Raw genomic sequence first — 25,418 nt, forward strand, 5'->3', positions numbered from 1 at the left:
CGACAGGATTACACAGACGCGATCACTGTGTTTACCGTACAAGAGAGAATAGAGTACAGTCTGTCATAAAGTGTTCAATGCATGTTGCTGTTAAGGAAAAATTACAAAAATTACTCTATTTTCTTCTGGAAACAAACTTTGTTGCATTATTTTCCAGTTATCTCTGTAAAGCTGCTTTGAAACACTGTTGTAAAAAGCGATGTATAAATAAAGCTGACTGTATAATTCAGCTGAATAAATACTGTCTGTATTATTACTGATATTAATTGTCTTTTAAGCCCCAAGTAAGCAAGTGGCAAAACTAATAAACTGTGAATCTTTAATCCAGTCGCTTTGATATGAGCATCTGCCACATGCATGAAGATAAACGTGTGTGAGGAAGTGACTTGTACCACAGGAAAGAGTGGTTTAACCTTTGACCTTCTATAGACACTTACTCATCTCTGCCTCTCTGTCCTATAATCATAAAACACGCATGATTCAGTCTGAACCTCTAATGAAGGCTTGAGTCTCTCAGAATATCACAGAGTAACTAGTGTGTTCAGTTCAGATGTGTGTGTGTGTGTGTGTGTATGTGTGTGTCACGCTCTCGGCCGTAATTTGTTTCTTCAAGGAATTACTCTGTGAATGAGGCAGAAAATCACATTAGTCCAGGAGAGTTTGGAGAATCGAGACGAACTGAGTAACTAGTGTGTTCAGTTCGGGTGTGTGTGTGTGTGTGTGTGTGTGTGTGTTTGTTTGGAGAATCGAGACGAACTGCTTCACTGGACGTGCAGAAACAAGCAACACACACCCAATACACTCACAGGAACACACTCGTGTTTCACCACTGAACCGACAGCATTAAACAAGAGTTAGTGAAGATCATCTTTTAATAAATACATGCTTTTTGCATTTTGACATTATTTTTATGACAAACTCTGATGTTGACTTGAGAAAGCCTGAGTGTTTGAAGGGTTTAAGTTGGAAATAGTTTTCATCATATACACAGAATGAGGAATATAATGGCAAAATAAACACAGTACACTCATAATATCTTAATTAAATATGATTTATTCTTTCATATCTTCGCCCGCTTACAAAGAATAGAATCCTCTGCTCTACAAAACTGTGTGTGTGTCAGAATACAGGTGATCACACAGACACACACACTCGCTCACACTGACACACACACACACTCACTGACGCACACACACTGACAAACACATACACACTAACTCATACACACACGCACACACTAACTCATACACACACGCACACACTAACTCATACACACACACGCACCAACTCATACACGTGCACACACTCTCTCATACTCACACACACACTTGCGTTATCAAAAGAATCATTTCTGTCTATCATGACGAGTTTGAGAGGCTGCACTGAGTCTCAGCAGTGTGTGTGTGTGTGTGTGTGTGTGTGTGTGTGTGTGAAATCCTGTCTGGTTTCCGTTGCCTGAGCGGGTAACTGTCAAACCCTGCAGCATCAGAACTCGCATCATCAACATGATTCTGGCATCATGACGACCGAAGTCTAAAAGAAACACACGTAACGTGGCGCTACAGTAGAAGAGACGCGACACACACACTAAACATAAAGTCCAAGAACAACAAACACAAAGAAAAGTGCATCTCATTCGCAAATCGCAATCATGCTAGAGTGGCTCAGCGTCCCAGAAGGCCGAGCGTCAGTGAGCGTCACGCGCCGGGTCGGCCCAGAAGCCCTTGCGGAGGGAAACAGGAGCTCACGCCACATAGTGGTACTGGTTGGCGTTCTCTTTGTCCCGCTCCATATAATCCCGGTCGATCAGTGACTCGATGCGCTTCTTCAGGTCTGCCGGCTAAACAGAGGGAGAGCAGGGCATCATGGGAGTTATGAGAACACATGGGGGCTTAAAAGACACTCAATATTCAGCAGGGCCAATCGGTCATTCACTTGTCCGAGTAAAAAATAGTTTTTTTGTGTGTGTGTTGTAGGGGTTTCATCAACTAGCCGACTAGTCGACTGTCACAACCACTAGTCGGCGCTGTCGGCCCTAATCGACTAGTCGGAAACAGAATGGCGTCAGGCGCTGAGGTACCTATGCGTCCAAAACGGTCAAGGTCATGGAGTGCAGTGTCGCATTTGGTGCAATATAGATGGACACGCAAAACGGGACACATTCAGAATTAATAAACATTTAGTAAACTACAGAACAGCGCGAGTGGGAAATGGCGCACCTCACACGGGCAGGGCTACGAGAACGGACACTGCACTGGTGATATAAAACACACACACACACAGGTCTGTTAACTTAAGCGATACTTTAAGGTTGTCTAATATTTTTCTGACTAACAAATTACTGACACCGTAAAGGGTAGATTTAAAAAAAGAAAAACGAAATTTAAATAAAGAAAAACTAAATTTAAATAAAGAAAAAACAACATTTAAATAAAGAAAAAACGAAATTTAGGCTAAATAAAACAAATGAAATTTAAATAAAGAAAAAACGAAATTTAAATAAAGAAAAAACGAAATAAAAAAAAGAAAAACGAAATTTAAATAAAGAAAAACGAAATTTAAATAAAGAAAAAACGAAATTTAAATAAAGAAAAACGAAATTTAAATAAAGAAAAAACAACATTTAAATAAAGAAAAAACGAAATTTAGGCTAAATAAAACAAATGAAATTTAAATAAAGAAAAAACGAAATTTAAATAAAGAAAAAAAGAAATAAAAAAAAGAAAAACGAAATTTAAATAAAGAAAAAACAACATTTAAATAAAGAAAAACGAAATTTAAAGAGGCTATATGCGTTTTTCTGAAATTTAAACTCGCGACTGACACCTGTGGCCAAAAAACAGAACTGCTCTTCCTTTCTGCTCGCTCTCGTACGTGCACACTTCACAAGTCATCTGCTGCAAGGAGGTCAACATTATGTTTACAGAGGTAAGAACAGTCAAATACATATATTGTTTGAGATAAGTGTTCTCTTACACTGATAAGAGTAAGTTTCTCCATTGCACTGCTTGCGAGTGTAGGCTACTTGCTGACTAGCGGTGGTGGCAGAGTGATCTGAAACGTTTAACATGAACGCGCTTGACGTCACATCCGCAGACAGCGCGGGAAAAATCCGACCCGACAGAAAATAGGAAAAATAGGATACAGGCTTATAGGTGCACCCACTGTGAGCTGACAAGGTGTCAGTATGCTCATCAGGAGATGTTTGAGTCATAAATGGTCAAATAAAAAGGCTATTGTTACGTTTATTTTGGGGAAAAAGTTGCATATAGCCCCTTTAAATAAAGAAAAACGAAATTAAGTTAAATTAAAAACGAGATTAATTTAGATTGATAATAACGGGTAAAAAGACTAATACATTTTGTTTCTATTATTCTATTTTCCACAATGTCAAAGCAACGCAGCTTAACCCAAAACACAAGCTCAGGCATGCAAACTCCGCTGTTCTGCGCTCTAGCCAGAGAACACTCCCGTTGCTGGAACACTCATTATACTTCATTATAGAATGAAGTATATGATAGGCGTCGGTTCTATTTCTAGCATGCACGCGTTTTCTGCGTGGTTCGAGCCGCGCCTGTGTCTCACGCAGGCAGTGTGCAAACTCCAACCTGTTAAGCTGAGACGCTCACGCCACGCAGCCAGTGTGTCGCCGGCTATACAAAAATATAGTGGTTCAGTATAACCTACATCAAACTTGTATTGGCCTATATGCTTAAATGATATTTGCTTAAAGATGCAATGAAAAATGCACAGTTAAAACTATATGCAAAAAATATGTTGTGATGTTGACAATGTTATTGTTTGAGGCTAGTCATGTGGCAATGTTTATCTGCAACGTTCGCTGATGCGCGTGGTGTGGCGCGGTTCATAACAAGAATGTTTTAATTACAAGAATGTTTTAATTGAATGCTGCTGTTTTTGTATTAACACATGTTGATGAAAAGAATAACTGATGAATTTATTTATTATGTTATTTCTGAATTTCAAACATACATTTCCAATAATTCACCAGAACTCCTTCCTCTGTGTCTTCCTTAACAATGCTCAATGCGTTAATGCGTCAATTTAATGAATAAATAATTTAACGACTAGTCGTCGACTGTTATGCAAAACTAGTCGACTAGCAAAAATCAGTAGTTGTGAAACCCCTAGTGTGTTGTAAATATTATTTTTTCTGAAGCAATATTCTCGTCAATGTTCGGTCAGCTTTGGCATATTTAAATCTGCATGTTTATGATATTGTAACCTTTATTAAGGGCATTTTTCCCCTAATCGTTTTAAACATATGCATAGGGCTACCAATCAAAATAAAATAAAAATATAATGAAAAATTACAAGTGCATTAAACAATGTTATGAGAAGGTTTTAAATATTTTTTGGATATACAAATAAGAAATGTCGGAAAGAATGATACTTTTAAACACGATACTAAACCACCAGTAGGTGGCGGCAGGAGACCGTCTTGATGAGCGAATCATTGAGTCATTTATTCAAACGATTCGTTCAAACGGCTGATTCGTACAGGAATGGGGCAGTTGTTTATGAATGAGTCATTGAATCTTTGAGTGTTACTGTGAGATGAGTTATGGTTCTGCTGTGATCTTTGTTTGGAACTATTTTCGCTGCTGTCAATTGCATCTAAAATGCAAGTGACTTAATATTAATTACTTGTTTATTGAACTGCCATATGAAATCAGTCACATTTTCAGTCGTGATTGTGTTCAGCACGCTGGCTCGTGTGATGTTGCTAAACTGTATCATGTTATAAATATACTCCACATTTGGAATTTTTACCGCATTATGTTAATCAGGCTACTTGTCTACTTCTGTAGAGCTATTTTCTGCTTTGATCGATCAGTACTGTATAAAGCACGGGATTGGTGGTGTGACAGATGTGCGCGTTAGTCACCTTGACGGGGAACTTGAGCTGGTTGTAGAGTTCAGACACCAGCAGGTTGTGGCTCAAGGTCTTCCTCATCTTCATGATCCTCACCACTGCAGCGTCGATCTGATACTGACGGTCCTGGAACACTCGCTCAGTGGTGCTCACCTGCTCCTCCACCTGAGGATGACATCACACGTCACATGACCATCTGCATATTCACGTTCTACTGAGCCATCAGAGTTTCAAAGGAAAACACCACAATGTTACAGATGAAACTTGAATGTCTTTGAACGCACCAATGCTAATTTTTTCTAAATGTCAATCATTTGTTGACAAACAAGTATTCATTACTTCAGTGAGCTCATTGTTTCTGCATTAAATTATTACATTGTTTAAATGAATACATTTTTAGCTAACTGTGATTTTGTATATGTACATTTCTGAAATACATAACTTAGACAGTTTCCTCTGATAACAGATCACTCTAAATTGTAATGTGGACTCATGGATTTTCAGTAAAGCTGCTTTGAAATGACGAGTATTGTGAAAAGCGCTCACACTCACACTCACTCTCACACTCACTCTCACACTCACACTCACACTCACTCTCACACTCACTCTCACACTCACTCTCACACTCACTCTCACACTCACACTCACTCTCACACTCACTCTCACACTCACTCTCACACTCACTCTCACACTCACTCTCACACTCACTCTCACACTCACTCTCACACTCACACTCACTCTCACACTCACACTCACTCTCACACTCACTCTCACACTCACTCTCACACTCACTCTCACTCTCACACTCACTCTCACTCTCACACTCACTCTCACACTCACTCTCACACTCACTCTCACTCTCACTCTCACACTCACTCTCACACTCACTCTCACACTCACTCTCACACTCACACTCACTCTCACACTCACTCTCACACTCACACTCACACTCACACTCACACTCACACTCACTCTCACACTCACTCTCACACTCACACTCACTCTCACACTCACTCTCACACTCACTCTCACACTCACTCTCACACTCACTCTCACACTCACTCTCACACTCACTCTCACACTCACACTCACTCTCACACTCACTCTCACTCTCACACTCACACTCACACTCACACTCACTCTCACACTCACACTCACTCTCACACTCACTCTCACACTCACTCTCACACTCACTCTCACACTCACTCTCACACTCACACTCACTCTCACACTCACTCTCACACACACACTCTCACACACACTCTCACACACACTCACACTCACACTCACACTCACTCTCACTCTCACTCAAACTCTCACACACACTCACACTCACTCTCACTCTCACACACACTCTCACTCACACTCACACTCACTCTCACTCTCACTCTCACTCTCACACTCACACTCTCACTCTCACTCTCACTCACACTCACACTCTCACACACACTCTCACTCTCACACACTCTCACACTCACACTCACTCTCACTCTCTCTCACACTCACTCTCACACTCACTCTCACACTCACTCTCACTCTCACACTCACACTCTCACACACACTCTCACACACACTCTCACTCTCACACTCACTCTCACACACACTCTCACTCACACTCACACTCACACACTCTCACACTCACACTCACACTCACACTCACACTCACACTCACACTCACACTCACACTCACACTCACACTCACTCAAACTCTCACACACACACTCACACACACACTCACACTCACACTCTCACACACACTCTCACACACACTCTCTCTCACTCTCACTCTCACACACACTCTCACACACACTCTCACACACACTCTCACACACACTCTCACACACACTCTCACACACACTCTCACACACACTCTCACACACACACTCACACACACTCACACACACTCTCACACACACTCTCACACACACTCTCACACACTCTCACACACTCTCACACACTCACCGTCTCCTTCATCTGGATCTGGTTGATCTTGATGCGGAACAGTTTGTGTCTGAAGTCACTGTTGAAGTGGAAGCGATCTGCGTCCTCCACCTCTTTCCCTCGGGGCGTTTTATTGAGGACTCGTGCTTTCCCACACGCCAGAGACTGAAGAGTGCGCTTGAGCTCGCCGTCCTCTGACACACACAACAAAACGCGTTACTATGAGTTCACTCACTCACACACTCACACACACTCACACACACTCACCGATGCCTGTGGCCGTACGGATCTCCTCCACCGAACACTCGTCGGCCTCGTTGAATATCAGCAGGACGAGAGTCTGAAACAAAGACACTTGCAGCTCCTTCTTCCCCTGCAGAGAGACGCGTGCTGATTGGTCAGTTCAGTGTCACTATCAACCTAGTGTACAGTCTCTTCTACTCTTTATTTGATAAAAAATACAGTAAAAACAGTGAAATATTATTCCAATGTAAATCAGCTGTTTTCTATGTGAATATATAGTAAAGTGTAATTTATTCCTGTGATTTTCAGCATCATTACTCCAGTCTTCAGTGTCACATGATCCTTCAGAAATCACTCTAATATGATGATTTGATGCTCAAGAAACATTTATGATTATTATCAATGTTGAAAACAGTTCATATTTCTATGCAAACTGATTTTTAGCCCAAACGTTTGACTGGTAGAGCGTTGATATGTGTGTGTGTCGTGGGTTCACCTCTTTGAACTCAGTCTTCAGCACCGCGTGACCCAGTGTCGGCTGCCACTGCAGTTTACGCCCGCTGTGTTTCCCCAGATAGAACAGCTTAAACACTTCCTGAAGCTTCACCATCTGAAACACACACACACACACACACACAGTTATCTGTCCATCTCATTACCCGAAACACACACACACAATTATCTGTCCACCTCATTTCCCTCAAAAACACACTTCCGCCCACAAACATGAGTTACACACACACACACACACACACACACGCACACACACACTCATCTGTCCACCTCATTTCCCACAAAAACACACTTCCGCCCAGAAAAATGAGTCACACACACACACCTCAGCAGGCAGATGGACGTCCATCGGGATGTATGAGGGCCAGTAGCCCATGGTCAGAATGTTGACGGTCAGCTCGATGTTGCTGGGATCAGTCTGGTTCTGCATGTACTGCACACGCACACACACACACAGCATTAGTTCTCTCATATCACACACGCCGCCCGAACACACTTGATCTCATGAGATATTAAACCACGTGTGAGGAGCTGGAGAGATGCAACACCTCAATGCAGGTCTGCGGTACAATCTTATTTACACATCGAGATAAAAGTGTGTGTGTGTGTGTGTGTGTCTGCAAGCTTAGTGCAAAAGTTACGGACTGCAGCTTTAAATGTTACATGTTACTTCTATATATATTTATGCATACACGTATATACACTCACCGGCCACTTCATTCTCTACACCTCTTCAACCGCTCGTTAACACAAATATCTGATCAGCCAATCACAGGGCAGCAACTCAATGCATTTAAACATGGTCAAGACGATCAGCTAAAGTTCAGACTGATTTAAGTGACTGAACGTGGGATGGTTGCTGGTCTGCGTGTTTCAGAAAGATTAACACACACAGAATGATCTGAACAAGAGAAAATATCCAGTGGGAGAAAATGCCTTGTTGAGGTCAGAGGAGAATGAAAAGGGGGTCCGAACCGGAACTACTAAGGTGAACCTAACAAAGTGGCCGCTGAGTGTGTGTGTGTGTGTGTGTGTATACTGTATCTCTGTGCACACACACCTGTTTGAACTGGATCATGACGTCTTTAGACAGCTCCATGTCTTTGAACATCCCCTCTAGTTTACTGGTGAACGCTGCTCCACACTCTACAACACACACACACACACACACACACACACACACACACACACACACACAGAACGTCACTTCACAGAGGAAATACTGCAGCCGATGCGCAGAAATTAAAAAGCTGTATTTGTTAACATTGTTGACAAACAAGTATTCATTACTTCAATGAGCTCATTGTCTCTCCCTTAAATTATTACATTAATTAAATTAATACATTAATGTACATTTCTGAAATGCATAACTTAGACAGTTTCCTCTGATAACAGGTCACTCTAAATATGGACTCATGCACTTCCTGTAAAGCTGCTTTGAAATGATGTGTACTGTGAAAAGCGCTGTACAAATAAACGTGAATTGAAAAACGTGAACAGTAATACACTAATACAGACGGGGTTTGAAAACACACAAATGAAACACTGCAGCTTTAAGAACTTCAGAAACTAGTGCAGTTTAATTCGTCACAGTGAAACTGACTTGGGTCTGATTTCACGGCAAAACTCAAATTAACACTGAAATCAAGGCAAAAAAAACCCAGCAACTCAACCACAGATGCGTGGTCACTTCCTGTTCACATGATCATGTGACCTCGCTGGCAGGAAACTGATCAGTGGAGTTTCCACGGTAACGGTCTGACGGCCAATGAGAAGTCAGATTCAGAACCAACCGTGTTTGAGTTTGGACAGCATGGACTTCTCTGCGTCCACCGACGCGCTCTTGCCCACCAGCAGGCGCTTGGCCAGATCCTTCTTGTAGAAGGCCTCGAACACGTCCTTCCCTGCAGGACACACACACACACACACACACTGTTACAGCGCTGTATAAATGAAGGTGACTCGGCCGGCGCTGGAGGACAGATTACCGTGGATGAAGCGGAAGATGATCATGATCTTGTCCAGGATCCTCTCCAGCTCTTCTTCTGTGGCCTCCTTGTTTCCCGCACGCAGTTTAGAGTCCACATACTTCGCTGAAGAGACACACAGTTACACCAGACCGAGAGAATCAACTCTTTTATTCAGTTTTTTTTTTTACTTTCTGGTCAACAAAGAATCTTGAAAAATGTGCACAAAAATCTGAAGCAGCACAACGGTTTTCAACAGTGATAATCAGAAATGTGAGAGAGTGTGTGTGTGTGTGAGAGTGACGTGTGTGTGAGTGTGTGTGTGAGAGTGTGTGTAAGACATGAGTGTGTGTGTCTGTGTGTGTGTGTGAGAGTGTGTGTGAGTAAGACATGAGTGTGTGTGTGAGTGAGACATAAGTTTGTGTGTGTGTGTGTGTGAGTGACGTGTGTGAGTGTGTGTGTGAGAGTGTGTGTGAGTGAGACATGAGGGTGTGTGTGAGTGTGTGTGTGAGTGAGACATGAGTGTGTGTGTGTGTGTGTGAGTGAGACATGAGTGTGTGTGTGTGAGACATGAGTGAGTGAGTGTGTGTGTGTGTGTGTGTGTGTGTGTGTGTTAAAGACTATATATACAGTGAGCTCCACAAATATTGGCACCCTTGAGCAAAACTGACTGAAAATATGTTTTTGCAATTTCTCCTCTTAGTCTTTCATTTAAAATATTCACAAAAATCTTATAAACCTTTAATTAGTCAAATAATTGAAAGAAAATAATTCTTATCATAAAACTTTTTTTCTCCCTGAAACATGTGCATTCCACAATTATTGGAACCCTTGGTTTAATACCAGCTCTGGCTCCTCTCCTGTAAGCGCCTCAGATCAGTGTCATGCTGGAGGATCATAGAGCCAGAGAGTGACCCGAAATAATCCTTTAAATCTATCTGAGCGCAAGAAACAGTTCATGTCTGATTTTATTGCTGAATTTGAAATATGAGTTTGGTCAGTTGTTGAGATGTCAGCATTTCCCTGTCGACACTCACCGATGAGCTCGGCGGGTTTGTTGGGTCTCTTGTTGATGAAATTCTCGAAGGCTTCCTTCATGGCGTTGATGAAGGTGTCGTTCCTCTGGAAGCAGCGCTGGCTCACCAGGTCCATCTTATCCTTGAAGTCCAGCAGCTCCTGAACCATCTCTTTATCCTTCTCTGGAGAACTGACAATCTCCCCGCCGGAGCTCTGCAGGAGGAGCAGCATACGGGAATCAGAGGAACTTTACGCTCGCTTACGAAACGAGAAACTTTACGTTCGCTCAAAAATGAGAAACTTTACGTACGCTCTCAAAACGAGAAATTTTAGGAAACGAAAAACGTTACGTACGCTCTGAAAACTAGAAACTTTACGTTCGCTCTGAAAACGAGAAACTTTACGTTTGTTCTGAAAACGAGAAACTTTACGTTCGCTCTCAAAAACGAGAAACTTTAGATTAGCTCTCGAAACGAGAAACTTTACGTTCGCTCTCAAAAACGGGAAACTTTACGTTTGCCCTCAAAAACGAGAAACTTTAGATTAGCTCTCGAAACGAGAAACTTTACGTTCGCTCTCAAAAACGGGAAACTTTACGTACGCTCTCAAAACGAGAAATTTTAGGAAACGAGAAACGTTACGTACGCTCTGAAAACTAGAAACTTTACGTACGCTCTGAAAACTAGAAACTTTACGTTTGTTCTGAAAACGAGAAACTTTACGTTCGCTCTCAAAAACGAGAAACTTTAGATTAGCTCTCGAAACGAGAAACTTTACGTTCGCTCTCAAAAACGGGAAAATTTACGTTTGCTCTCAAAAACGAGAAACTTTAGATTAGCTCTCGAAACGAGAAACTTTACGTTCGCTCTCAAAAACGGGAAACTTTACGTACGCTCTCAAAACGAGAAATTTTAGGAAATGAGAAACTTTACGTTCGCTCTGAAAACGAGAAACTTTACGTTCGCTCTGAAAACGAGAAACTTTACATACGCTCTGAAAACGCGAAATTTTAGGAAACGAGAAACGTTACGTACGCTCTGAAAACTAGAAACTTTACGTACGCTCTGAAAACTAGAAACTTTACGTACGCTCTGAAAATGAGAAACTTTACGTTCGCTCTGAAAACGAGAAACTTTACGTTTGTTCTGAAAACGAGAAACTTTAAAACGAGAAACTTGACGTTCGCTCTGAAAACGAGAAACTTTACGTTCGCTCTCAAAAACGGGAAACTTTAGGAAACAAGAAACTTTACGTTCGCTCTCAAAAACGGGAAACTTTAGGAAACAAGAAACTTTACGTACGCTCTGAAAACGGGAAACTTTACGTTCGCTCTCAAAAGAGAAACTTTACGTTCACTCTGAAAACGAGAAACTTGACGTTCGCTCTGAAAAACGAGAAACTTTACGTTCGCTCTCAAAAACGAGAAACTTTACGTTCACTCTGAAAACGGGAAACTTTACATTCGCTCTCAAAAACGGGAAAATTTACGTTCGCTCTCAAAAACGAGAAACTTTACGTTCGCTCTGAAAACGGGAAACTTTACGTTCGCTCAAAAACGGGAAACTTTACATTCGCTCTCAAAAACGAGAAACTTTACGTTCACTCTGAAAACGAGAAACTTGACGTTCGCTCTGAAAAACGAGAAACTTGACGTTCGCTCTCAAAAACGGGAAACTTTAGGAAACAAGAAAATTTACATTTGCTCTGAAAAACGAGAAACTTTGTGGTCAGAGCTGAGTGTGTGTTCATCAGCTGAAACGCTGTCAACAGAGAGCACTCAGCATGTGAGTGTGTGTGAGCATGAAAGCGCTTAGCACTCGCTCAGATCAAGAGCGTCTGGTGTGTGTGATGATCAATATGTAGATGTAGAGAGTAGAAGTGAGTGTTTCTGAATGCCAGTTTGCTGTTGTGTGTTCATGTAGTTCATTACGCTGTGTGTTGAAGTGTGTTTTCTCAGGTTATTGATGCACTTACAGTTTTATGCACTATTGTAACCTCATTTTCTCTGCATGCACATTAAGGAAATTATATTTTATTTAAGAACAATTGTTTCAAAAGTTAATGCACTTTAAAAAGTGAATGTCATTTCAATAAAAGATGCGCTGCTTGATTTGGTTTATATTGCGCTCGCTTGCGCCCTCTTGTGGACATAGGAGACAATACTTATTGCCTTTAAAATTTGAATATAATACAAATTTTGCTAATATTTAAGAAAGAAATTTGAATTGAGCTTTTCCGCCATTTTCGCCACAGACAGCCCTGTGTGTGTGTGTGTGTGTACCTTGATGTATTCTCTCCAGGACTGCAGCAGTGCCGTCAGGCCGCCCTTGACTTTATTGAAGAGCTCGTACAGCAGCGTCAGCTCACACTCGCGACTCTCGTCCAGCAGAGTGCGCAGGCCTGAGGAGAACACACACGTCAGCTGAGTGTGTGTGTGTCATGATATGATTTATTTCAGTGCTCACATCTCTAGCATAACTCAGACCTTTCTGCAGGATGGCGGTCATGTGTTCGCCCAGCAGCTGCTTCTCCACAGCGGCGATCAGAGGCTTCCTGTCAGACAGATGTTAGAGGAACCTCAGTGACATCAGAGCTTTAAATTCAATATTTATTTAGACCAATCAGTGTCTGTGTCTGCTTTACTGCCCACAGACCAATCACAAGTCAGTATGCAAATATGATGACAACATCAGTTATACGCTAGAAAACATTCTGTTTTATTTTGATTGTTGTTATTTAAGTATTGATTTCAAATGTACGTTTTTATGATTTATGATTTAATCACACACACTGTCACACACACTCACTGTGTGCTCTGATCTAAATAACTGATGACCCGGTCGTTCTCTTCCTCCAGACGCCGCGCCACATGATGAAGATACTCAGGAACCTGTGAAGAACAAACACACGTCAGAACGCACACGTGAAGTGTGTGTGTGTGTGTGTGTGTGTGTGAATGAGGAGGAACACAGCTCTCACGTCTCTGTCCTGCATGAGCCTCTGTCCCTCTGTGGCGTACAGACGGGTCGTCTCCGTTAAAAACCGCTGCTCGAACGAGTCCTTGTACACCTGATGACACAGAGCAACACACACACCGCTAGATCACATCGAGAACCACAGCTAACTCACACACATCATCTGAGCATTATGTGTATAGTATTATATACACACAGTAGCGCTGCACGAGTAATTGCACTTTACATGAAATTGCACTTAAACCGAGTTGTATCTCGATTATGAAATGGCCAAGGCTGTGATTATAATGTGCAGTGTGTCAGTGACGTACGGCTCAGTAAACGCGGCTCACTCTGACAGCACTGAATCTGAGTCGCTTATAACATGCATTTGAAAACACAACACGCGTCAAACATCTTTACAAACACGAGAAGCATTTATGAACCTCTTGTCCAACAAAAGACAATATTTAATAACATGCCTTTACTCCAGACTCACTTCATGAGGACAGCTGAGCTGTGAGGACCTGTGAGATGATGAGCTTCTGACACAGAATAAGGCAGGGGCATATGGCTTGTGTGAGTGTGTGTGTGTGTGTGTGTGTGTGAGAAACGCCCTCTGGTGTTCAGAGGGGTATGTGGTGTGTGTGTGTGTGTGTGTGATGACCTCTGGTGTTCAGATGGAGCATTTACTACTGATCAGCTGCTATACTAACAACTGATCCACTTTTTTTGTCCTTAAACGTTTTTTTGGGGTCGACAGCTTATAAAAACTTCTGGGTTTTTTAGCTTGTTTGCTGTACACCTCGTCACACAGCAGCTTTTAGACATCGTTTTGTTTTTTGTTTTAAGTCAGAAATGACAAGGAGGCAGCTTCACACAATACAAAGGCAATGGAGACGGTTGGATTGTTTCCCCCCCGGTGTGGGCGTGGCCTAAATGTGCTCTATCTCTATGGGATTTTTACTTCTGGAACGACTGTCGAGTCGCCTCTCCACTGCACACGACAAACGACAGCCGTCGGACCGGAAGCCATTCATTTCCAATGGAGAATAGTACGGCAGCTGAGCTGTGTGGAGTTGCGATCACATGCATACATTTCGGATCCGATTTGAGCTTCGGATGCTTTGACATTTTTGAACTTCTGCGGCTGGACCGAATGCGACCGGCCGGCCGGATGTGATCTATGATCGCGAAGCTAGAATTACCAATATTTTAACACTTTAACGTTAGTCTGTATAAGAAATTATGGTCTGTTCCAAACCACTTCAACTCCAATATATATATATATCAAAATGTTCCTTCACTTAAAAGAGCTTAATTATCATATAGAGACTATTACATCCAATCTCAGTAATATGAAAATAGTATCACAGAGGCACAGGTGTCACCTATAGTTTGGGAGTGACAGAGGGCAATCGAGAACCATCTTGATTAAAGGGACTTCAAACAATCTTATCACTTTAACCTTTGACTGTTCTTATTTGAAAGAATAACAGAGAACCTTCTGTGGGACACTAGGGACCATGGGGTGTCTCTCAACTTCATTAACATACAGACCCAAGCTGTTGCAAGAAGAGCAACTTCATTTACATTAAGACCATGATAAAAGGTTTAGGATTGGGTATGTTCGGGGTTCATTCTGATGCCGGTGAACCCAAGGTGCTTTGTGTACCTTGCCACTGCTATGCTGTAATAAACTTCATTTTTGAGATCTTCGACGTCCACATCATTTTTTCTTACATTGGCGAGCCAGACCCAGTCGACGGATTTCCAACAAAAAAGGGAAAAGGTAAGAAAAAGCTGTTTTCTTTCATTTATGCTGTTTTTGTCAAGGAATTCCTCGTTTTAAAAAAAATCTAGAAAAGAAAAATTAAGGACAGAAGAGATCGAATTTGGTTTATTCAGTATTAGCAGGAGGAGTTTTAAGCCTATTCCGTACAATTTTGTTTAAGATTCTAACGTAACTGAATAAGCCCGAAGCAGTGTGGTGACAGAGTTGTATTGGAATTGTTGTTTCTAAAATAATTGAAACAAACTGCTTAAGTGTAAAGTTTCTAAAGTAAATGAAATTTGGTGTTGGTCTCTTATAATTCTGTTAAGATTCTAAAGTAATTGAATAAACCCGAAGTACTGTGGTGGCAGAGTTATTTCAGATTGGTTGTTTCTAAAGTAACTGAAACAAATGTATATGTTTCTAACGTACTTGAAACCGATTGGGAAGTGGTAACGATTCTGAGGAAATTCTAAAGAAATTGAATAGACCCGACGCAGTGTGGTCACAGAATTATTTCACAACGATTGTGTGTTAAAGTGTAGGCTAGTGAGTCCGACGCGCTGTGACTCTGTGAAGTTTAAAACAAGAACCCGAAGCAGTGTGGTTTTGCCCGACGTACTGTGGCAGTGTTAATAATACTTTTGAAAATGGAAGAAATTATTGTTAAATACATCGCTAAACACGGTTCTCAGGGAATGTTTGACGGAATAGAGAATATTGTTGATAAACCGTACAAGTGGGCTACCTCTAAGTTTGAAAATGATCCCAAAATGCCTAAGAACAAAAATGGGAAAATTGCTAATGCGCTTCAAGCACTTTTTGCTTCATACAAAGTAACTAGGAGGAGAGTAGATGAGTTAGAGGCTGAAAATGAGCGACTCAGTGTTGGGGTAATTTCTACAAAAAATGACCTGGCTAGTGAAACGATATGGAAAGAAGAAAAGGTCAAGATGCAGAATGAGATTTCACTTCTTAGAACTAACAATAGTATGCTTAAATCATCTGTGGAAACATTGTCTAAAAATTTGGAGGAAGCGAAGGCGACTTGTAAGTTTATGATAAAGAATGGCTCAACAGAGAAAAACCCTAGTAAGACATTGTTAGGTGTCACGTTGTGTAACCCAGTTCCAGAGATGCCAGATTTGCAGGAAGACAGTGCTGTGGGTTGGGAACAAGATTATCAGTCATTCAGTAGCCAATACTCTGACTGTAGAGTTAGATTTCCGATGGCACCAGTTCATTCTACTACGACTACGCCTGCTAGAGAAGGAAGGGAGGAACCAATGACCACCACCATAGTCCGAGGATTTAATCCAACTGAACTAGATGCTGTGATCAAGAATATTGGGAAATTTGATCCTGCCAAACAAGATCCATTAGATTTTCTGAAAAACTTGGAGGAATATAGTGAAGTGTACAATTTTACTGATGGTGATGCGTGCGTTTTGTTAAGAATGTGCTTGCCTGAGACTTTGTCTGGAGCCTTAACTAAGAAAGTAAAGGATAGAAATGCTAATGAGTCGGAGAGGAAAAAGGCACTGCTTGAAGTCTTAGGTGTGATGTCAGTTAATTGGGATAAAATATCTGAGATGCACATGAGGAAAGGGGAGCATCCAGCAGTGTTTTCAGAACGATTATTGGAGATGTTTAAAACTTTCAGTGGCAATCCGGACATTACTAAGAATGATGTCACTTTCAAGTCTGCCTTGATTAACAAATGTGACAAACTCACCCGGTCTGCTGTGACAATGCATGTGACACCACTATCTGAATATAATGACATTATTGCTAAAATGACACAGTTTTACAACAATAATGTTCATGCAAATAGTCAAATGAAAGCTGCCAAATCTAGACATCCAGTTTCTGCCTTTGGCGAGAGAGAATGTTCTATTACATTGCCTAATGGTTTCCATCATAGACCAAGGAGATTTGCAAGAATAAATTCAGAGGGTGTTATTCTTTGCTATGCATGTGGAAAAGCTGGTCACATTGCTAGACATTGTCAAGACAGTGAGAGACCTCTTCAAAACTTTGTCTGTCATGCATGTGGAAAGGATGGTCACATTGCAAGGCACTGTTTGGAGAAAAGAAAGGAAGATAAGGAGGTTGTTTGTTTTGCTTGTGGAATGATGGGGCACAAGGCAAGACAGTGTAAATTTTCACACAAAAGAAAGATGGACTATCGTTGTTTGCTTAAGAAAATAGGCAATTTAGAAACCCAGTTGGCACTGTTGAAAGGAAATAAAGAAGTCATTCACACCTTGTCAATTATATCACTGCACCAGCAACATGACTGTAGCTCAGTCACAAGCAAATGCTGATGCAAATTAGAATAAGTTTTTGATAGTAACACATTGTAGAGAAAGGTTTACTATCAAAAGGGGGGTGATTCTTTATGATTCTTTATGATTTTTGATTCATTATGATTTTTTTTTTAGCATTGATATGTAGTTATTTTTTATAAATGTTTAAATGACATCAATTGTAAAGTGAAATTTTATGACATTAATGATGTTTGATGTTTATTTGATTAAACCTTTGACTTTAATGTTTTGAATGTGAAAAGATGATTGTGGGGAAAAGGGGGGGGCAACTTCTTTTTGATTATCATTTCAGATAAGCATAAAGATGTTTGCCTGAAAGGAGTAACCTCATGTAGAAACATGGCGTGGTCGTTTGAAGGACGAGAAGGAAGTAGCCTACTGTAGAACCAGTGGAGCCAGGGGATTTTCTCATGAAAAATTACAGAATACAGAGATTTCCAGACCTGCAAAATCATGAACTGCAGGCCTAAAAGACCTAAAAACCCTGAAACCCACCATGGGATGGATGGAACTGATGAAGAGGCACAGACTCGAACAACACCAGTGACTGCTTCTTCTAGAAGGACTTATGGTCCAAGTGGAAAAGAATGGACAATGAGAAGAGAAAGAAAAGGAGATTTCAGAAACAAACCATTTCTGAGACTATGGACAACAGTCTTTCCACAGAGGGAAAACAAGTGGATAAAGGATGTCCACACGGAGAAAATGGACACAAACACACACGTGCACAGTACACACACGCACATTTTATTGTCTATTGATTGTTGATAGTTTGAGTTATCAAAACTAAACAATATGCTAATATCACTGAGGCAAAGGAAAGATTGAGACATTGTGAGAGCCCAACAAGGCCTTGAAGAAAGAAAACAAATGCTTGATGGACACTTTGAGATATGCCCTATTCTGGTTTAATTTGGAATGTCACATTTAAAACGGCTGTATGTATCTTTCTTATTATTTGCCAATGCATAATGTTATTTGTTCCAAGTTGAGACGTAAGATTGAAGATAATTCTATGATCAATATTGAATGTTCCAATTGGATATGATGGTTTTTGATTACCTCTTAAAAAAAAAGAAAAAAAAGAAAAAGATTTTCTTTCTTAACACAAAATATGATAATTCTGCTCAAGTGAAGTAGAGCCATAACTCAGTGTGCAGGAGGTGTTTGACCCTATGACGGGTAAGATTCTCTGATGGCCATAGATGGGAACGACCTAAGCCATGGGCTACACCGCCACTGGGGCACCTGCCCACCAGGTTTCAGGAGGTGTTATCTATGAAAAGGGAGTGGTTGTGATGCTACTTTGGGCCAAGAGCATCAAATGGGGGTCTATAAGAAATTATGGTCTGTTCCAAACCACTTCAACTCCAATATATATATATATCAAAATGTTCCTTCACTTAAAAGAGCTTAATTATCATATAGAGACTATTACATCCAATCTCAGTAATATGAAAATAGTATCACAGAGGCACAGGTGTCACCTATAGTTTGGGAGTGACAGAGGGCAATCGAGAACCATCTTGATTAAAGGGACTTCAAACAATCTTATCACTTTAACCTTTGACTGTTCTTATTTGAAAGAATAACAGAGAACCTTCTGTGGGACACTAGGGACCATGGGGTGTCTCTCAACTTCATTAACATACAGACCCAAGCTGTTGCAAGAAGAGCAACTTCATTTACATTGAGACCAGGATAAAAGGTTTAGGATTGGGTATGTTCGGGGTTCATTCTGATGCCGGTGAACCCAAGGTGCTTTGTGTACCTTGCCACTGCTATGCTGTAATAAACTTCATTTTTGAGATCTTCGACGTCCACATCATTTTTTCTTACATCTGTAAACGCTACTTCTGTAAAATGGCGGTTATTAATAATAATAATGGCAGAAATAATTACTTTATAATTATTAAATCAATATTTATGTTGATTAGCTCAATAAAATCTACTATGTTTTTATTTTAGATGTATTGAGGGTCATTTGTATTGTGTGGTCATATATTCACGCATGCATTACATTCATTAAAATCATTCACCACCAATTTCAAAGTTGCATGTGACTGCCACTAGGGGGCGAAATGCGACAGTCGTATGTGGTGTGCATTGGAAAGGCGGTTTCCGGCTCTATTGCGCGCTGACATCATCATCTGAGCGGCCAATCACCTGCAGGTCTGAGAGCATGCCCAGTAGACTCCTCAGCAGACTGCGGTCCACCGTCTCCCCGTTGCGCTCGCGCTCGATCTGCTCCAGGATCCCCTCCACCGTCCGGCTCTGAACGCCACTGTCGCTCACGATGTGTGTGCGGAACAGCTCCAGCCCCGTGTCCCTGAACACACGCATGTGTTACTATAGCAACACCAGCTCACGGTTATTACCGTTAAATAAAACTAGTAAAAAAAAAAACTCAAAAACGTATGGTACTTGAAATAAAACGAGCTTTAACTGAAATAAAAAAAAAATTATATATTTTTTAATAATAATAAAAAATTGTATAATTAAAATGACAAAAGCACACAACAAAATAACTAAAACTTCAAAATTAAAATAAAAACAATACATTTTAAAATATTAATAAAACATTTTTATTTGGGAGTAAATGAGTAAATTTAGTTTTCAACTAAAACTGAAATAAAAAGTAATAAAAAACTGAAATAAAAAAGTACTAATAAAAATGACGAACAACAAAATTACTAAAACTTAATTAAAATTAAAACAGAATATAAAAATAAAAATTCAAATATGAATAAAAACAATATTTCAATTATTCAACTGGATGTATTAAAATAAATAAAACTGAAGTAAAATTTAAATAAAAACTGTATAGAAATAATAATATAGTAATACAAATTATAAAACAGATCAAAATGACTTAAACTTTTAACAAAAATTAAAATGAAAACAGTAAATATAAAAATAAGCATCTCAACGGAGCTCTGTGATTGGTGACCTCACCAGATGGAGGGAAGCAGAGAGTTCTGGAGGACATACGTCCGATCCAGGAAGAGGAAAATACTGCGGATCATGATCTGAAGGAGACGAGACAGAACATGTGTAAAGAGATGCTCACACTCACACTCACACTCACACTCACACTCACACACGCTCTCTCTCACACGCTCTCTCTCACACGCTCTCTCTCACGCTCGCTCTCACTCTCTCTCACACGCTCGCTCTCACACACTCGCTCTCGCGCTCGCGCTCACGCTCACTCTCACGCTCACTCTCACACACACTCTCTCTCTCACACTCAGACACACACTCACTCAGACACACACTCACTCAGACACACACTCACTCAGACACACACTCACTCAGACACTCACTCAGACACACACTCACTCAGACACACACTCACTCAGACACACACTCACTCAGACACACACTCACTCAGACACACACTCACTCAGACACACACTCACTCTCACACACACTCACTCTCACACACACACTCACTCTCACACACACACTCACTCTCAGACACACACTCACTCAGACACTCACTCACTCAGACACTCACTCAGACACACACTCACTCAGACACACACTCACTCAGACACACACTCACTCAGACACACACTCACTCAGACACACACTCACTCTCACACACACTCACTCTCACACACACACTCACTCTCACACACACACTCACTCTCAGACACACACTCACTCAGACACTCTCACACTCTCACTCTCACTCTCTCTCTCACTCTCTCTCTCACTCTCTCTCTCACTCTCTCTCTCACTCTCACTCTCTCTCTCACTCTCTCTCTCACTCTCTCTCACACTCTCTCTCACACTCTCTCTCACACTCACTCTCACACTCACTCTCACACTCACTCTCACACTCACTCTCACACTCACTCTCACACTCACTCTCACACTCACTCTCACACTCACTCTCACACTCACTCTCACACTCACTCTCACACTCACTCTCACACTCACACTCACTCTCACTCACTCTCACACTCACTCTCACACTCACTCTCACACTCACTCTCACACTCACTCTCACACTCACTCTCACACTCACTCTCACACTCACTCTCACACTCACTCTCACACTCACTCTCACACTCACACTCACTCTCACTCACTCTCACTCTCACACTCACACTCACACTCACTCTCACACTCACTCTCACTCTCACACTCACTCTCACACTCACTCTCACACTCACTCACTCTCACTCTCACACTCACTCTCACACTCACTCTCACACTCACTCTCACACTCACTCTCACACTCACTCTCACACTCACTCTCACACTCACTCACTCTCACACTCACACTCACACTCACACTCACTCTCACACTCACTCTCACACTCACACTCACTCACTCTCACTCTCACACTCACACTCACTCTCACTCTCACTCTCACACTCACCGTCTGTCTGCAGTGGTCCTGCCAGCATCGGTTCATCCTCTTCAGGAAGGACAGGCTGTCCAGCGACTCTGTGCGACACTGTTAAGGGCTGCTTTATCCTCTACTGATGATCTACGACACACACACACACACCAGCTGACGGAGCAAATCAAGCGTTATCTGTGAAGCACAGCTGGCAAACACACACACACTGTTGAAGGATATTCCCTGAACTGATGGATCTGAGCTCGAACGTGGTCTTCACACACTTGACGAAGCTGCTTGTATAACATGGGAGACACTTTATACGAGCACAGATTCTCCACGGCCTGCGGAGACAAAAAAACACACACAAACACACACACACACACGTGGGTAAGGAATCATGGGTAACTGGTCTGAACACCAGATGAAAATCTCACATTCTAAAATAAAAGCACATCTGCAAGTCAAGAACTGCTCAATACAGTGACATTGACTGACACACTCTGGCTTGTTCAGTCTGTGTTTAGGCAAACAGTCAGTGTAAATTTATTATATTTCAATCAAATAATAACAATTGAGTAAACGTGGTTTCTGTGTCCATTTTCATTCCTCTTTGAAATGATGACACTACAGTCACATACAGACATCATACATAAAACATAAAAAGTCATTAGATAAAACACCTGTTCACACTTTACTGTACAATTACTGATATATTAAAGTTTGGAAACATTAAAAAGTGTTAATGTTTCTGAAAGAGTCTCTTCTGCTCACCAAAGCTGGGTTTATTTTTATTATTACATGTAGTATTATTATTATTATTATTATTAAATACTGAACTGAGCTCTTTCACGCATGTGTATCAGTATCAGTGTATTAGATCAGTGCATTCGCTCTTAAAGTGACGGCAGCCTAATATTCCTGATGCTGTCTGTGTTTTTAATGTTAATCAAACAATAAACGACAGAGAAATCTCTCACTGCTCTTGACTGAATAACTTTAATAATGATTCATTAATAAGGATGTTTAATTTATACAGTGAAAACTATGCAGTGTTATTTTACATTTGCTTATGCCGAGTTCACACTGAACGATTTTAGGCCCGATTTTCGCTCGCCGACAGGTTTTGTGAGATCGCAGATAAATGCCTGAAATCGTAGGCAAATCGGTGCTCGTTCACGCGATCTGAGAGAATTCAAAATCCTGCGGTGTGAATGTGTTCTGACTGAAAACTACACCGCCGATAACCGACAGCCAATGAGAGAGCAAGATACAGGACAGCGGGAGGAGTTATAGACCGAATATCAGTATTTTAATAGATATATTTAAAATGATATCAAACAGAAACAAAGCACAAACATTGCAGCTCTTTGCAGAAACACAATCCTTGCTCTCGTCTCCGCAAACACTCCCTCCTGCATAATCCGTTCTTTTCTTCTCCTTTTCGCTGCAAATCAGCGCACAGACAATTTGGATTGCAAATCTTCTTGCAGGCTATCATTTTAAATAACAATTTCGGTCTCACACACGCGTGATCTTGCGTTATTTCCGTATCACTTCTCGAGTGTGTTTGGCTGTGAAACGTAGTTTGCAGTTGCGCACACACACACCAGTGACTGAGTGTTACCCCAGATGAAAAGAACAGTGACCCGACTACATTGAAAATCGTGCAGTGTGAACTCAGCATTACTTTATTAAATTCCTGTACCTGAGAAGCACTGTTTATCTCATTTATATCTTTGTTACATTGTATTAATTAAGCACACACACACACACACACACACACACACACACACACCTGGTAGAGTTCCTCCAGGTTATACTGGATGGAGGTGCTGTTCTGAATCGCTCCCACAGCATCTCTCAGCTTCACCCACGTGTCCTCAGTGTAGCTGTCAGTCAACTTCGGTCTGTCTGTGAACACACACACACAACCACACACACACACACACACACACACACACACACAGAAACACGCACACACACAGAAACACACACACACACACAGAAACACACACCACCACAGAAACACATCCACACACACACACACACACACACACACACACACAGAAACACACGCACACACACAGAAACACACACACACACACACAGAAACACACACACACACACACAGAAATACACACACACATCCACACACAACCACAGAAACACATCCACACACAGAAACAAACACACACACACACACAGAAAAAAAACACACACACACACACACACACACACACAGAAACAAACACACACACATCCACACAACCACAGAAACACATCCACACACACACAGAAACACACACACAGAAACACACACAGAAACACACACACACAGAAACACACACACACAGAAACACACACACACAGAAACACACACACACAGAAACACACACACACAGAAACACACACACACACACACACACAGAAACACACACAAACACACAGAAAAAACACACACAGAAACACATCCACACAACCACAGAAACACATCCACACACACACAGAAACACACACACACACACAAACACACAACCACAGAAACACATCCACACACACACAGAAACACACACAAACACACAGAAAAAACACACACAGAAACACATCCACACACACAGAAAAACACACACACACACACACACACACACAGAAACACACAGAAAAACACACACAAACACACACACAGAAACAAACACACACACATCCACACAACCACAGAAACACATCCACACACACACTGTTTAATCTATAGTTTGATGTCAGTAGTAGCTGACAGATGTGCACAGGCTTCCTGCGACCGTGACACACAGACTCATCACTAACAGCTCGAGCTCTAGTGGAGTGAAACTCACCTTTAAAGTTCTTTATGATCAGTTTCTTAGACGCTCCTGCTTTGGCTGGTTTGGTGAGTCCATTAAAGTTTGATTTCTGATTGTGCTGGATGTCTTCTGCCATAATTTGATCTTGGTTAATATTATTCACACATGAAATATCATAAACGCAGAGAGTGACTCGATCACTGTTAGCTGTTAGCTATCAAAACACACAGCCAAACTAGAACCTGAGCCATGGAAGCGGCTCCAAACCCTCGTGGAGTGAGTTCGGCTTCTGCTGTGGATCGACACGACACACGCCTACACACACATGAGCAGATATTCATCAGATAATAATCATATTTACTCCATATTCACTCTGACTGATCCGCGCCGCGGCGAGCTGCATAACAAGATGGCAAACAAACAGCGAATCTGCCGCCGGGGAATCAGCAGACAGACAAACACACTCCTCGCTTCAAAGAAACTTCTGCAGAATAAAACATAGATTTAAATAATGAAATAAAAAATAAAACTCAAGACCATGACTTTACGTCATAAGTTGGACTTTTATGTCATGATTTCGACTTTTTATCTCGACCTTTTTG

The 25,418-nt window shown here is 41.3% G+C and overlaps 1 protein-coding gene across 1 annotated transcript; it reads right to left on the bottom strand.

The window, feature by feature from the left end:
* Positions 1-1,033: 1,033 nt before the first annotated feature.
* On the bottom strand, positions 1,034-25,098 carry cul4a (cullin 4A). Its single transcript, XM_084105551.1, has 20 exons — positions 24,850-25,098; positions 23,793-23,908; positions 22,234-22,338; positions 22,031-22,099; positions 20,592-20,665; positions 19,803-19,965; positions 13,558-13,647; positions 13,386-13,468; positions 13,064-13,131; positions 12,860-12,978; positions 10,599-10,791; positions 9,583-9,687; positions 9,388-9,498; positions 8,655-8,740; positions 7,920-8,027; positions 7,578-7,691; positions 7,106-7,211; positions 6,860-7,032; positions 4,910-5,062; positions 1,034-1,840 (listed from the first exon to the last, which is right to left on the bottom strand). The coding sequence occupies exons 1-20, from the start codon at positions 24,950-24,952 to the stop codon at positions 1,745-1,747; spliced, it is 2,235 nt and encodes a 744-aa protein (XP_083961677.1). The 5' UTR covers positions 24,953-25,098; the 3' UTR covers positions 1,034-1,744.
* Positions 25,099-25,418: the final 320 nt, after the last annotated feature.

The sequence above is a fragment of the Abramis brama genome (genome assembly GCF_963993115.1).
Source record: "Abramis brama genome assembly, chromosome: 2".
In the NCBI taxonomy this organism is placed as follows: Eukaryota; Metazoa; Chordata; class Actinopteri; order Cypriniformes; family Leuciscidae; genus Abramis; species Abramis brama.

What these genes read in the sequence shown, in the direction of transcription:
- cul4a (XM_084105551.1), bottom strand. Translation starts at nt 24,952, where the DNA reads ATGGCAGAAGACATCCAGCACAATCAGAAATCAAACTTTAATGGACTC. An exon ending in CCGTACGGCCACAGGCATCG is followed by an intron (nt 7,033 to 7,105) that starts GTGAGTGTGTGT and finishes TGTGTGTGTCAG; the next exon opens with AGGACGGCGAGCTCAAGCGC. An exon ending in AGATCCAGATGAAGGAGACG is followed by an intron (nt 5,063 to 6,859) that starts GTGAGTGTGTGA and finishes TGTCATCCTCAG; the next exon opens with GTGGAGGAGCAGGTGAGCAC.